General features: G+C 31.7%; 1 protein-coding gene across 1 annotated transcript in view; it reads right to left on the bottom strand.

The window, feature by feature from the left end:
* Pot1 (protection of telomeres 1) overlaps nucleotides 1-14,810 on the bottom strand; it is a 102,721-nt gene that overhangs the window by 48,174 nt on the left and 39,737 nt on the right. The window contains exon 7 of the mRNA XM_078040292.1: nucleotides 12,894-13,008. Coding sequence (XP_077896418.1) covers nucleotides 12,894-13,008 — 115 coding nt within the window. The remainder of the gene's footprint in view (nucleotides 1-12,893; nucleotides 13,009-14,810) is intronic.

Here is a 14,810-nt window from a genome sequence, read left to right as displayed (position 1 = left end):
ATCATAATGAAAAAAATATATAAATTTACTCCATAGAAACAGACCCAATGGTACTATCACGGTTTCTATTACTGTATTCCATTCATATGAAGCTTATAATATATGCTACTTTGCAATTCTTTGTGATAATTAAGATTTATTTTTGATTCATAAACTGAATGAATAAAAGAAGAGTATTTTTAGAAAAGTAGTCTCTCCTCAGGGTATTTGTAAAAAGTTAAATACTAATGGAAAGACAATCAAAGATGTATGTTTAAGTGTAAGACCACTTAAAGAACAGTCTATTAAACTTTGAGTGGTAAGAAAAAATAGAGGGGCAGTGGGGTTAGGACAGGGCAAACTATGGCTCAAGGGACAGATCTTGCCGACTACTTGTTCTTCAACTTTGCAAAGCATTCAACTTTATTTTCATAAAGATAGTGTTTTCACATTCATATCTATATTTAACTTCATTATTTAATTAGAATAACAAGTGAAAGGAGTATCAACAGATCTGAGAGCAAATCAAAATATAAGAATACAATTCTTGTAAAAAGAGAGCTTCATTTGTGGGAATAGAAGTGTGAAGTGTACTAATCAACTCCTACTAGAGGGAATTCAGAATGAAAAGCATCAGTTACATGGTTTTACAGATAAGAAGAGGACAGATAGTAGTTAGAGTTTCTAATTTAAATAATTTAGCTATGTGCAAATGCCCAATATCATACAAAAGTAATTTATGTATTAGAATGGAAAATATATTTTCAGAACAGGAGACTTCTGAAGAATATCAAAGGGGAAATAGACAGCTTTTAATCAGAAGACATAGAAAGACAGGCTTCCAGACTTAGCATCAAATCTTCTCAATTCACTGCATTTATCACACATAGTAGCTGATCAATCAAACACATGGCACATGTAAAAATTCATCCCCCCCTAAAGCCAGTGACAAACACAGTCTCTGTATACCTCAATTTTCTTATATGAAAAAATGGGTAAGTCACAGTATTCACCTCAATGGACTGTTAGAATTAAACAAGTGATTACTTGTGCAGTGCTTAGAATAATGCCTGGCATGATAAATGAGCGCTGAGCAGTAGTAGCAGGAAAAGTAGTGACAGTATTTCTTCTAGTGTACATAATAACAGGGTTCTCTAATAAACCTACATATGATCTTAGAATCTGTCTAAAGAAAATATATAGTATCTAAAAATACTTTGTCAAAATACGGTGCCAATCTTTAAGTTTGGCAAATGAAATGGAAAGTATAGATTCAAAGGATTACAAAAAGATTTAGACTTGAATTTCTACTGGACTAGTTACTATTAAATATGGTTTCTTTCCAGAGAAGACTCTCACAGTTAACAAGAACATGCCATTCTGAAAAAAAAATTCACTTGGGACACAAGAGTTTCTGAAAAGATGGAAAGTGAAAAATAACCATTAACCTGTCTTACCTTAATCTTAAACTTAATTAAAATGCCAAAGAGACAAAGACAATTCTCATAGAGCAAAGGGGGTAATCAAGAGCCAAGAAGCTCTAATATCTAGATTAAGATTTAGGATAAATATACTAGCAAGGCAAAAAAGCTAACATAGATTTTTTAATTGCTCCAAGGAAATATTGTATTCAAAAATAAACCAACTTCACAACTTTCAATAATGAATTCACAGAACAATACAAGTATTTATTTTCACTATGACTTATTTCTACTCTGTCCTAAATGAAGATACAAACTAAAGGTAATTTAGGTCTTTCTTCATAGTTAACATCTCCAGGGAAGATGGGCAAAGAACTTTAACAAATCAATGTTTTTTACCTAAATATAGCCTTCATAATATATATGTTTAAACTGTTGAGAAAATATTGACTTTAATGCTTTAGTAATACTTTATAATTTGATTTCTGACAAAGCATTTAACTGGTTTAACACTTTGGTAATACTTCCCATAACTTGATATAAATCTGAAAAGATAAAAAATGACAAATCAAGCACTCTATTCTGCAATATTGAGCAATTCACCTATTTTCCTCAGCATGAGTAAGTATAAATTGCTTTGGAGTTTTATTATAAAAGTTAGTACTTCATCTAAGCAAGGTCTTTAATCAAAGAAGCATGCATGCATAAATAATATAATCTGCAAAAAACTCTTCTATGAAAGCTGCTTCATCTCCTTTTTATCTACTTCTATACTTCTGTTTTTAAACCAATCAATATTTTAGCCACACTCTCCCATTTGAATAAAAGTATCTTATGCAAATATTTAAGTACAAACTATGAAGATAAATCACTGTATCAAGACCACATAATATATAATCCTATTTCTTTTATAAAGAAACTTATTATACAATAAGAACATTTCTTTATTGTGCTGGGGTGAGGTTACATAATTTCCCTTCATATTTTATTGTACTGTAAAAGAGCACTGAAGATAGAACAGAAAGCAAATGGTATGATATATATTATATATTACAAAATACATACTATAGATGATAAATATTATATGTACTATATATTTTAATACATACAGATATAGACTAGATAGGTGGAAGATTTTTTTTGAAATTGACATTTTAATTATAACTTAAGAGAAAGCAAATAGAAACATGTGCTCTACCATCCAAATTCATTTTACATGGAGGGGAAGAATAGCAGTTTACAATAGATTAGACAAAGGAGAATGAAGGGAATGGAGAGGGTAAAGAATAGAAAAGACAGTGGAATGATTCTGACATAACTTTCCTATGTACATATATGAATACACCACAGTGAATCTCTATATCATGTACAACCACAAGACTGAGATGCTAATTAGAATAAGATGTACTCCATGTTTGTAATAAATTGTCATTACATAACTAAGAAGAACAAAAATTTTAAAAAGTAAAAAGTAAATAAATAAACCCATTTTAAATTGGATGAAAATCATAGCCATGAACAAGGTCAGCAAACTATGATCTATGAGGCAGCTGCCTGTTGTTATATAAAACTTTATTACAATACATTCATTTATATTGTGCCTACAACTGATTTCATGTTGTATGGCATTTGGGAGGCAATGTCTATCATTAAACTAATTTGGGGGTCACAAAGCACCAGACAGAAAACATTTTTTGCTTTGCAAGACATATTTTCTGCAAGAAAATTGAAAAATTCCATGTTGAACCGTTGTAAATCTGAAGAGCTGAACTGATACATACATGCTTCAACAATAGATTTATCTTGAAAAAAATCAGACCATACAAAAGAAGGCAGGTACAAAAGCCACATATTGAATAATAAGTTTATAGGGAATGTCAAGAAGAGGCAAATTCTAGACTGCTTAGTAGATTAGACAAAGGGGAATGAAGGGAATGGAAGGGGTAAAAGAATGGTAAGAAATAAATTTCTCTTGTGTATAAGCTGCCCAGTCTATAATATTTTGCTACAGCAGCCCAAACAGAATAAGACATATATAGCATAATCATGCAACTTCTGAATAAAAATGCTTCTGCTAAAGAAATATAGGTGGTCCTCTCTTGACAACGGTTGAGATTACAATTTTTAAAATTTATCATGATACAAAGAGATACATATTGAGTAGAAACCATCCAGCAATTTTTGTCTTTTGCTAAGTGAGTGCTATCTTCCCTGATACTCTTTCATGGTGCTGAACAGTGGTACTGAGCTGCAACTCACAGCCAATCAAAACATACCTAAGAAAAATATCTAAAAAATATATATACAGACATTTTTTGTTGTTTTTCCCAGAACAATGCAGTATAACACCTTTGTACTGCACATTTATGTTATATTAGTATTATAAGTAATCTGGAGATGATTTAAAGGAAGGATATATGTAGGTTATATGTAGTACTTCATTATTTTATATAAGGGACTTAATCATCTGCCAATTTTGGTATCCTTGTGGGTCTTGGAACCAATGCCTCATGGATACACTGTGTTTGTGTGTGAATTTGTCCTTTGGTATATCTTATATGTAATTTACTTAAGAAGCTAATACTACCCTAATTTTAAAGAAGAAAAAAAATCAGAACTTAGGGTATGAGTTTTATATAAACTTTACTCTGGTCTCAAATATATTAGATTCCATATACCAGCATATATATGATAAATACACTCAATATATTCCTGAAAGCCACAAAAATCCACTAAAATAATAAACAAAGAAAAGAGACAAACCCTGAAATTCACAAGTGGATAATATAATCATAAAGAAAATCAAGACTGAAACAAAGATTCCTAAAAACTCCAACACCCCAAAAGTTCCTATAGAGACTGCAGCAAAGACTTTGGCCAATGACAAAAATTTGTCAACATCTGAAAAGTCTTTTTTTTAACTGACAAATTATCACAGGTTCTGGGATCAGAAAATTAATTAGACTCCACAAATCAGTAAAGATATGTAAGTTATCTATATATCATGTTATTTAGTAAATGATTTTGAAACAACAGATCAATTACCAACAAAACATTAGATCATCATATCTTAGAGGGGGATGGACTTTCCAAAGAAGCATGTAGAAAAAAAAATACTCCATCATATTTTAAATATCTGTATCTCAAAAATTACCAGCAATGAATGGCAATAATTGTGAAAAGCATCTTTAAAATATACGACAGAAAAGACATTAATATCATTAGTACATTAGTAGCTCCAGAAATAACAGCAAACAACAAATCAAAATATAAAAAAGAAAAGATATCTTAGAATTCTTGACTAACGATATAGAAAGTGTGTGTGGGGGCAAGGGGAGTAGTATACTAAAGTAGAAGGAGCTCTCAAAAATGCAGATGAATGTAAAAGGAATTCTTAACGGTAAGCTCTCAAAATCCTAACACCTGGTATGACAGCCCCATCATATGAAGTATTTGCAACATTGCAAATATAATCTGAATGAATCAGTTTTATCACATTTTAAATTAAATCTAGAAAACCATAAATTAAATATAAAAATATTTTTACTTTGACCCCAGGTTCTTAATAATGATCCCTAAAAGACTGCTACAACAGCATAAAATTAGGTTTCAATACAATGGTTTTTTTTTTATTAGTTACACAAGACACTACAATGATCTTGACATATCATACATTTGAATCAAATGGGATATAATTTCTCATTTTTCTGAATGTATAGGTTGCAGAATCTCACACACACACACACACACACACACACACACACACACACACACATATACTAGTCACGTATATACTAGTGTCTATTTTATTCTTCTGCCCTTCCTATCTCCCCTTTCCCTCCCCTCCTCTCCCTTCACTTCTCTCTACCCAATCTAATGTGACACACTTTTTCCCCCTCACATCATCATACATGTATTCTGTATAACAATGAGAGTCTCCTTCCATCTTCAGTCCAATTCTCCTTCTCCCTCCCTTTACCTCCCAACTCTCTTCCCTATTATTGTTTCAAATTATATTTAAGTCGACTTCCTTAGCAGTTGACTTTTGAAATTGAAAAATTCACTTTTTCATTACAGAACTCTGGCAACTATGACTGCTGTCTCCAAAATTTGGAATATTGTCCTCCTTTTCCTTATCTATTCAATTCACCTATGAAAGTTCAACTAAAATACTAGATCTCTTAGAAGCCTTTCCCCTGTTAGCATTTATCTATGTTCACTGCCAGAGATCTTTGCTTTTTCCTTCAGTTATGTATCATACAACTAATTATGTCTCATATTAGCAAATCTATTACATTATGTCTTCCTTGATAACTCAGTCTCTTACTATTTTATCACTGTGAACACCTAGGTGTAACCCAAACCTACAAGTGAGAAAAAAAGAAAAATTTTAATTGAGCAAATAAAAGAATGCATTACAAATTTTAAGACAGATTGAGAAAAATGTACTAACTTTTATGATTCATTAAAACAATTCAAATTATAAACTAATGAAATATAGGGGTAATTCTCTAAATTAACAAGCTATTAATTCACCAAAGGAAAAGATCATAAAATACAAATGCTAGAATATGCACAGAAAGCCAGATGGAAGCCTCAGCTTCATTCAAGAAGTCATTCCTGAACCTAAGTAAACAATATGAAGATATGGTGATGAGAAAAAAATCATTTTTCCCCACCTCCATTCTCTAGATGGAAATGGACAGACTAACTGGAAAACAATATGAGGCAGATGAAGAAGAGAAGCTTAGCTCAACTTTCCAAGTCTTTAAAAAGAGATAAGTGATGACTATCCATGGCCTGGATGCCTTCCATTTCTGAAAAATTGTCGAGAACCTATGAAATCTTGACTTATTCACCTAGAATAATACAAAATAATTCATTTTAGCTCTTGCAAAATGGAAAACTCAGTGCCTCCAACATTATAATAAATTGTCACTCAACTTTAAAATATACATTCAAAAAGCATAGAGTAAAACATAAAATTTTGATAGAAAATCACTGCTAAAAAATCTACAAAGTCAAAAGAAGGCAGCAATGATTCTCTCTTCCTAAAACTGTATCATACACTCGATGAAGAGACAACTTTGATGACGCAGTGACACGTTAATACTAGCTGATTCCATAATCCTCAAAGTATTTCTATGTTCTCATGAGTACAAATGTTAATATCTATGGTATCCTATGTCCTTATAACAGGACTAATCGACTTCCAAAAAGAATAAAAATATATTGCCTCCAATAATTGATGATAACATTTGGGAAATGATGCATTTGCTTTCAGATGGAGAGTATTACCAGAAATAAGACAGCATGCTATACATCATATGGAATTTTTAGTGCTCAGAATGAGGCAAGTCTTCAAGAAAAATTTTAGTCAAGGAGTAAGAATGCCAAATTGCACTTGACTTCACTATAATAGATTTAACATTTATAAAAAGAATTTTAGTGAAAACAATTATAGCTAGTGATATATAAAAGAATATACACTTTTCTTCATCTATGTAAATTTGAGTTGCATGAAGATAATTTCCCTGTATTTAGTTGTATGTATACCCAGATGTTATTGAGATTGTGGTTCTGCATTTCTGAAACAACATTGCTTTATGTAGTATTCTTAAAAGGCAAAGATATGCACTGCTCCTATATATTTCTTTTAGTATTTTTTTGTGGTACCATTAATGAAGCTGATCCTCTCCTGAACATACATGAGTGATATTTGTCTGACTCTCCTGCAGCACTTACTCCTGTTGAAGGATGAGTTCTGTCAACAAAAATAAAAATGTAACTGTAACTAAAACTGCAAGATGGATAGTTAATACCATTACTGTCTTACAAGTAGTGAAGACATCTTGCTATGTCTGAAAGATGGATTTTAAAGTTTCGATGACTTCTGAGACAAAATTGATGACATTTATTTTAATTTAGTATTTCAGAAGAAATATATTCCATCTGTAATAACAGATAGTTCTTTACTAGCCATGAATTTTTTACTAAGAAACTGGATCCCTTAGTAAACATATCTTAGTAAACATACCTCAACTATCTGATTAAGATACATACACATATACAATAAATATTATAGTTACATGTGACATTCACTTTTGTGTGTGATTCAATAACATTATCAGAAGAAATTATGACTATATTCTCTAATAAATGAAAATTAAAAGTTATCAGTGTTTTTTAAACCAGCTACCATTTTATTCTACATTATCATTTTTAGGTTATTTTCTAAAATGATGTATTTGCTGAACAATTTATTACCAAAGTTTTAAGAGAAGAATTAACAACATATCAACACAATGAAGTTTTAAAATGATATCTTCTTTCACCATAGATGTACATTATTAACAGTAATGGAGCTTTTTCGTAGGCATACCAGGTCAATCAAAATCAACTGGTAAAACTGAGAATTTGGAAGAGGATCACGGTGATCACATTATATCCAGAAATACCCAGAAGGGCACATGTACAATTCAGGAAAAACCTTGGTGGTAAAAGGAGACTAATGAGGTTAAAGTATATGCATATACATTGGATGGGGTGGGATCATGGAGACTTTGAGAAAAAATGAAGTTGGAATGAAAATATCTGAAACATAAATTTGAACAAAAAATGCTCTGCTTTTACTTCAATATTTCCCTTCCTCTAAAACAATAAGTATCATAAAGATTTTTCCATAAAACAGTCCTCTGATTTTTTCAGACTTGATTTGAAGTCTATTTCAACATTATGTCCAGATTTATTAGTCTTCAAAATGTCTTTTGTACAGTGTAAAAAATGTACATTAAAATATAATGCTGAGCAGGGCTGGGGTTGTGGCTCTGTGGCAGAGTACTCACTTAGCATGTGTGAGGCAATGGGTTTGAGCCTCAGTATCACATTTAAAAAAAAAAAAGGGAAAAAACCCACAAAAGATATTGTATCCATCTACAGCTTTAAAACATTATAAAAATATATATGTTGAGCACATGAAAATGAGATTTTCCCCCCATACAACCCACTCAAGACCACACCTTCAGAGCAACCTCAATAACATAATTTGCATGTATTTATCATTATAAATAAAATGACTTTGTAATATAAACTCAATGGGAATATCTTTTAATGTTCTCAGAATGACCTCAGGTCCTGGAATGCAATATATAGACAGTATTTTATCAACAACATCCACTTTCCTATTTTTAATATCCCAGAAATATATGTTCCTCTTAAAAAAATAGCCTAGATTAACTGGTAATATTCTGTTCTTAATAAAACACAAAACAGTGTCATTAACTAATAATGGTGTTTTGGAATAGGTTAAATACAATAATATTAAATTTAGTTGAATTGAATTAAACAGGTGAACTGTGTTTTCTCCTACTCACTTTTTATTATCTCACAATAAACAGAAATTCATGGTTTTGACGTACTATCTTACATGTTATTTTGTTGATGCTGTCATTGATGCTTAAGGCCTTACATTATCATATGGCAATTCACTGGTTGGCTTTTTAACTTGAGAATTACCCAAGTATGTGGATAAAAAACTCAGCCTTCTAATTTCTTCATTTCTTCTTTTCTTCAAGAGAAGTTGTAAGGGTAAAAAATACATGATATAACCTTTTAACAATGTGATGTTGTACTGTAAGCACAATATTGTACAATAGATCTCTAAAACTTTTTGTCTTGCTAACTGAAGCTTTATATCCACTGAATAGCAACTCCCAACTTTCTCTCTCCTCTGCTCCTGGCAACTACCATTTTAATTCCTATTTATGAGTGTGACTACCTAAGATACCTCATACAAAGAAATGAAATCATGTGGAATTTGTTGTTCTGTGATTGACTTGTTTCAGTTAGCATATTACCTTCAAGGTTTACCTATATTGTTGCATGATAGTCTGTCTTTCTTTTTTTGTAAGCTGACCAGTATTCCACCTTATGTACATGCCAATCTTCGTTATTCATCCCTTGATGGATATTTAAATTGCTTCCATAACTTATTTAAGGTGAATAATGATGCAATGAACAACCATGGGAGTTCACATATCTTAGGAATTCTGATTTCAATTCTTTTGGATAAATACATAGAAAAGGGATGGTGGATCATAAGGTCAGTTCGATTTTTAAGAAAATGTATTTTCTAGAATGGTTACACCATTTCAGTCTCACATAGCATATAATTTCAATTTTTCCATATCCTCACCAACATTTGCTACTTTTTTTGATTTTTGGAAATGGACCAGTTTTTAAATTTTTTTTGTTTTCTTTTTCGTTATAAAGGACAGAAGAATGCATTTTGACATATCATAAATACATGGAGCATAACTTCCCATTTTTGTGGTTGTACATAAGGTGGAGTTAGACTGGTTTTTGTATTCATAGAAGAATATAGGAAAGTTATGTCCAATTCATTCTATAGTCTTTCCCATTTCCCACCCCGCTCCCTTCCCTTCATTCTCCTTTATCTAATCCAGTTAAATTCTATTATTCCCTCCTCCACCACTTATTGTGAGTTCGCATCTGCATATCAGAGAGAACATTCAGCCTTTGGTTTTCAGGATTGGCTTATTTTGCTTAGCATAATATTCTCCAGTTCCATCCATTTACTGGCAAATGCCATAATTTCATACTTTTTAATGGCTAAATAATACTCCAATGTGTATATGTACCATATTTTCTTTTTCCATTCATCTGTTGAAGGGCATCTAGGTTGGTTCAATAGCTTAGCTATTGTGAATTGAGCTGCTATAAACACTGATGTGGATGCATCACTACAGTATGCTGATTTTAAGTCCTTTGGGCACACACTGAGGAATGGGATAACTGGATCAAATGGTGGTTCCATTTCAAACTTTTTGAGGAATCTCCATACTGCTTTTCAGAGTGGCTGCACCAATTTGCAGTCCCAACAGCAATGTATGAATTTACCTTTTCCCCCACATCCTCACCAACATTTATTGTTATTTGTATTCTTAATAACTGCCATTCTGACTGAAGCGAGATGAAATCTCAATTTTAATTTGCATTTCTCTAATTGCTAGTGATGTTGAACACTTTTTTTATGTATTTGTTGACCAACCATATTTTTTCTTCTGTGAAGTGCCTGTTCAGTTTCTTTGCTCATATATTAATTGGGTTATTTATTTTTTTGTTGTTAAGTTTTTTGAGTTCTTTATATATCCTGGAGATTAATGTGCTGAGGTGGAGATGGCAAAGATTTTCTCCCAGAAAAAGGTAACTTAACAGACATGAGGTGATATCTCTCAGTGTTCTGATTTCCATTTTCCTGATGATTATAGCACTGAGTATATTTTAATATATTGGATTGCTATCCCAATGCTTTCTTTGAAGAAATGTCTATTCAAGTCTGTAGTCTATTTTTATTAATTTTTTGGTTTGTTGATTTGTTCTTGCTGAGTTATAAGAGTTCTTTATATATTCTGGAGATTAATCTTTTATCAGATGCATTGTTTACAAATATTAGCATAATTTTCTCCAGTTCCATCCATTTACTGGCAAATGCCATAATTTCATACTTTTTTATGGCTAAATAATACTCCAATATGTATATGTACCATATTTTCTTTTTCCATTCATCTGTTGAAGGGCATCTAGGTTGGTTCAACAGCTTGGATTCCTACAGATCATCATCAATTCACTCTATTGTTTCCTTCAGTGAGTGGAGACTTCCTAATTTGATATATTTCTACTTGTCTATTTTTGGTTTTGTCAACTGTGCTTTTGGTGTTATATGTAAGAAACCATTGTTTTCCTGTGTTTTAGTATAGAAGTTTCACAGTTTCAGGTTGTATGTTAAAATCTTTAACCCACTTTGAGTTGATTTTTGTATAAGAGAATAATCTGATTCCATTCTTTTGCCTATGGTTATCAGGTTTTCCCAGTAACATTTGTTAAAGAGACTATCCTTTCTCTGTTGTATATTCTTGGCAATCTTATTGATGATCAGTTGACCATATGCATAGGTTTATTTCTGGGCTATTTTGTTTCACTGATGTACATCTGTCTTATGCTAGTATCATAAGGTTTTAATTACTGTAGTTACAATGTAACCCCTGCTGCTCAGGAGGCTGAGATGGAGGATCAGAAGTTCAAAGCCAGCCACAACAACTGAGACCCCATCTCAAAAAAAAAAAAAGGGGTGGGGGTTGGGGCAGGGCTGAGGATGTGACTTAACAGTTAAGTGCCCCTGGGTTCAATCCCTGGTAAAAAAAAAAAAAAAGAAAGAATGTTCTGTGTATGTCTATTAAGTCCATTTGGTCTATAGTGTTGTTAAATTTTTCTGCTTTATTTATATCTTCTGTCTGGATATTACATTTATTATTTAAAGTGGTCTACTGAAATTTCCTGCTATAATTATGGCTACCTATTTCTTTCTTCATATATATCCACAATATTTGTTTCATATACTAGGAGTGCTGATGTTGGCTGCATATATAATTATTATATTTTCCCGGTGAATTGATCCTTTTATCATTATATGATGTCCTTTTTCTGTTGTAAGAGTTTTTGACCTCAAGTCTATTTTGTCTGATATAAGTGTACCATCTGTGCTCTCTTTGGATATCTTCTTGTTTGTTTCCATACAATAATCTATGTCTTTTGATTACAGAATTTAATCCATTTACAATGTCAGTTGTTAGTGACTGGGAAGATATATGGTCATTTATTTAGTTCTTTTCTGAGTACTGCAAGTCTCTCTTTTGTACTGCTTTTCTTTTTTCCTCTCTTGCTATCTTCCTTTATGTTTGGCTGAGTTTACATAATGACAAAACTCATTAATTTCTAATTTCTTTCTCATTTTCTTTTGTACATTTTTCAAAGGTTCTATTTTTGTCCTCATCACAGCGTTTACTTATATCATAACAATCTATTTTAATAGTGTAACAATTTATGCTAAATAAAAACTTCTACACTTTTATTTCTTCTCCCAACAATTTTTATGTTATTGATGTTATAATTTACATCTTTGTATATTGTGTATCTGTTAACATATTTATACAGCTACAGTTATTTCTTACACATAGAATTTTCAACTTATATACCAGAATTAAAGTCATTTATGCTGTAATAGTACTGCCACAATACTGTAATATTCTGTTATCTGTTTACATATTTCCCTTTACCAGCAAATTTTATACTTACTTATGCTTTCATGTTACTGTTTGGCATCCTTTTAAAAATTTATTCTGTCTTAAACTAGACTCCTGAATCTAAATACATATTTATTTCATAAATTAAAATTGCTGAAGAACATGCATCAATGTTATTTGGCAATTATAAATCAGAATTAAGATTCTGTTCAAAGACTCAGGTTACTGAAGGAGCCTAATTCTTGCAACCAATATGCAGTTCTAGTACATAAAAAGCCCACCAGGACTGGTGATGTACTTCAGTGTTAAAGCCCTGAGGTCATCCCCAGCTCCAGGAGGGGAAAAAAAATAAACTACACTATATAGAAGGTGCACCAATTTTAATACTTACCAGTTCCTTTGCTTAGATATGGGGGCTTAAAGAATTTCACAACACCATAGACATTTACAATTGTACCACCTTTAAGTTGATTAAGGGGTGTATATATATAATTTGTTGCTGGAACCTGAAGAAAGAAAATACAGTGATTACATTATTATTTCTTTTTAGAATCATATCATCAGTTATAAATGAGCAAATCTACATAACTGTATATTACCCTTCAAGAATCGAAAAGAAGACAACTTTTAAAAAGACAATGTGCAGTTTATAAAATTTACTATATAAATCAACTAGTTTTCTTCAAAATAACTTGTTTAAACATTATACTTCTTCAATAATAAAGTAGAAAAGAGTACATTAAAGTATCAGTAACTAATGTATAAACTGAAACAATATAGGAAATAAGAAACTCTTAAAATATGCATATCTTCTAAGTTAAAGAAAAAGAGTTTTACTAAAGAGATATGATGCATAAGGCTGGGGATGCAGCTCCATGGTAGAGCATGTGCTTAGTACAGGCAAGTCCCTGGACTTGAATCCAGTATCCTCCCTCCCCTCAAAAGAAAAGGAATAATTAATTATAATGAGACTTTTCTTAAAGTCCTGAAAGAGTAGTAAGAATACTGGTTCTATCAATAAAGAATTCTGTATCTTATAAGTTTAGGGAAAACGTTTTATCTAGGGTATTCCCAAAAGTACTAAAGGCTCTGAGGGAGGCCTGTCAGTAATTCAATCATTTTAGCCATTTTTAAATTAATACTTTCCCAACTTATCTGGCAATGAAGTCATAAATGAAACCCACAGTTTATGTGTATCTATAAACCACAATTTAAAAACCATAAACAACTAGAAGAAAGTCTCGTAGAGAAAGGGAAACAGGGTAGGAGAAGGGAGGGAAAGATTAAGGACTGAAGGGAAGCAAATTATATACCACAATTGTATGATTAGGTCAAAATAAAACCAAATATTATGTATAACTACAACACACTAATAAAAAAGCACAACAAAACAGTTATCAGAAAAAATTTTTTAAAATGAAGTCTATGAAATTTTGGATTTGGCTTGTAACTTTATATCACTTTAACACTCATGGTATAATTTCTCTTTCTTTTTTCCGAAAGATTTACTGAAATAACTACATAAGTGTGGTTTAAAAAAAAAAAGTCATTTAGGAGACTATGCACATCAAGAAGGATGCTAAATGTTGATATGACTGCAAGGTCCAATTCTAAAAGGTTTCAGCTGGGTGGTGCCATCATCCACCTGCCTCTACCTCAACAGAAAATCGATTATCCATCACTCTGAAAGGGAAAATTTTAAAACTCAAATAAAAAAAAAATGAATTCATTTTTTCCAAGGAAGATGATTCCTTGAATCATACATGGAAGAGTAGGGCTTAGAAGCTGCATTAAACTTTTAACATAAAAGACAGCTGTAGCTCATCAATGTTGAAAGAACACAGGTCAGCAAAATAAACAGAAAGAAGACATGTGCCTTGGTTGACAAAATGACTGGACATAATATTCTATCTTAACAAGTCAGCCTAATGCAGAGATGAAGGAAGAATGCTAGCATAACTAAATGGATCATCCCAGTTACTGTACTTGCTAATTCATGATGAAAAATCAACTTATGAATTATAAATTTGGCTTTCCAGGTAATCAGACAGTACATGTGTATGTAGCAAGTAAGCTGTGTTTTTTAAACAATATATTTATAAATTGATGTTTCTGCTAATAAGTTCTCATATAAGTTTGGTTAATGTACTTTTTTTGGCATGGGGGACTGACCACAGGGGGAGCTCTAAATCACTGAGCTACATCCCTGGAACTATTGTTTTTTTTTGGTACTGGGGACCGACTCAGGAGTATCTGACCACTGAGTCACATCCCCAGCCCTATTTTATATTTTATTTAGAGACAGGGT

This window comes from Ictidomys tridecemlineatus, chromosome 2 (assembly GCF_052094955.1).
Source record: "Ictidomys tridecemlineatus isolate mIctTri1 chromosome 2, mIctTri1.hap1, whole genome shotgun sequence".
Lineage (NCBI taxonomy): Eukaryota > Metazoa > Chordata > Mammalia > Rodentia > Sciuridae > Ictidomys > Ictidomys tridecemlineatus.
Note: the sequence above shows the minus strand (reverse complement) of the source record. Positions and strands in the feature narration are given on the sequence as shown.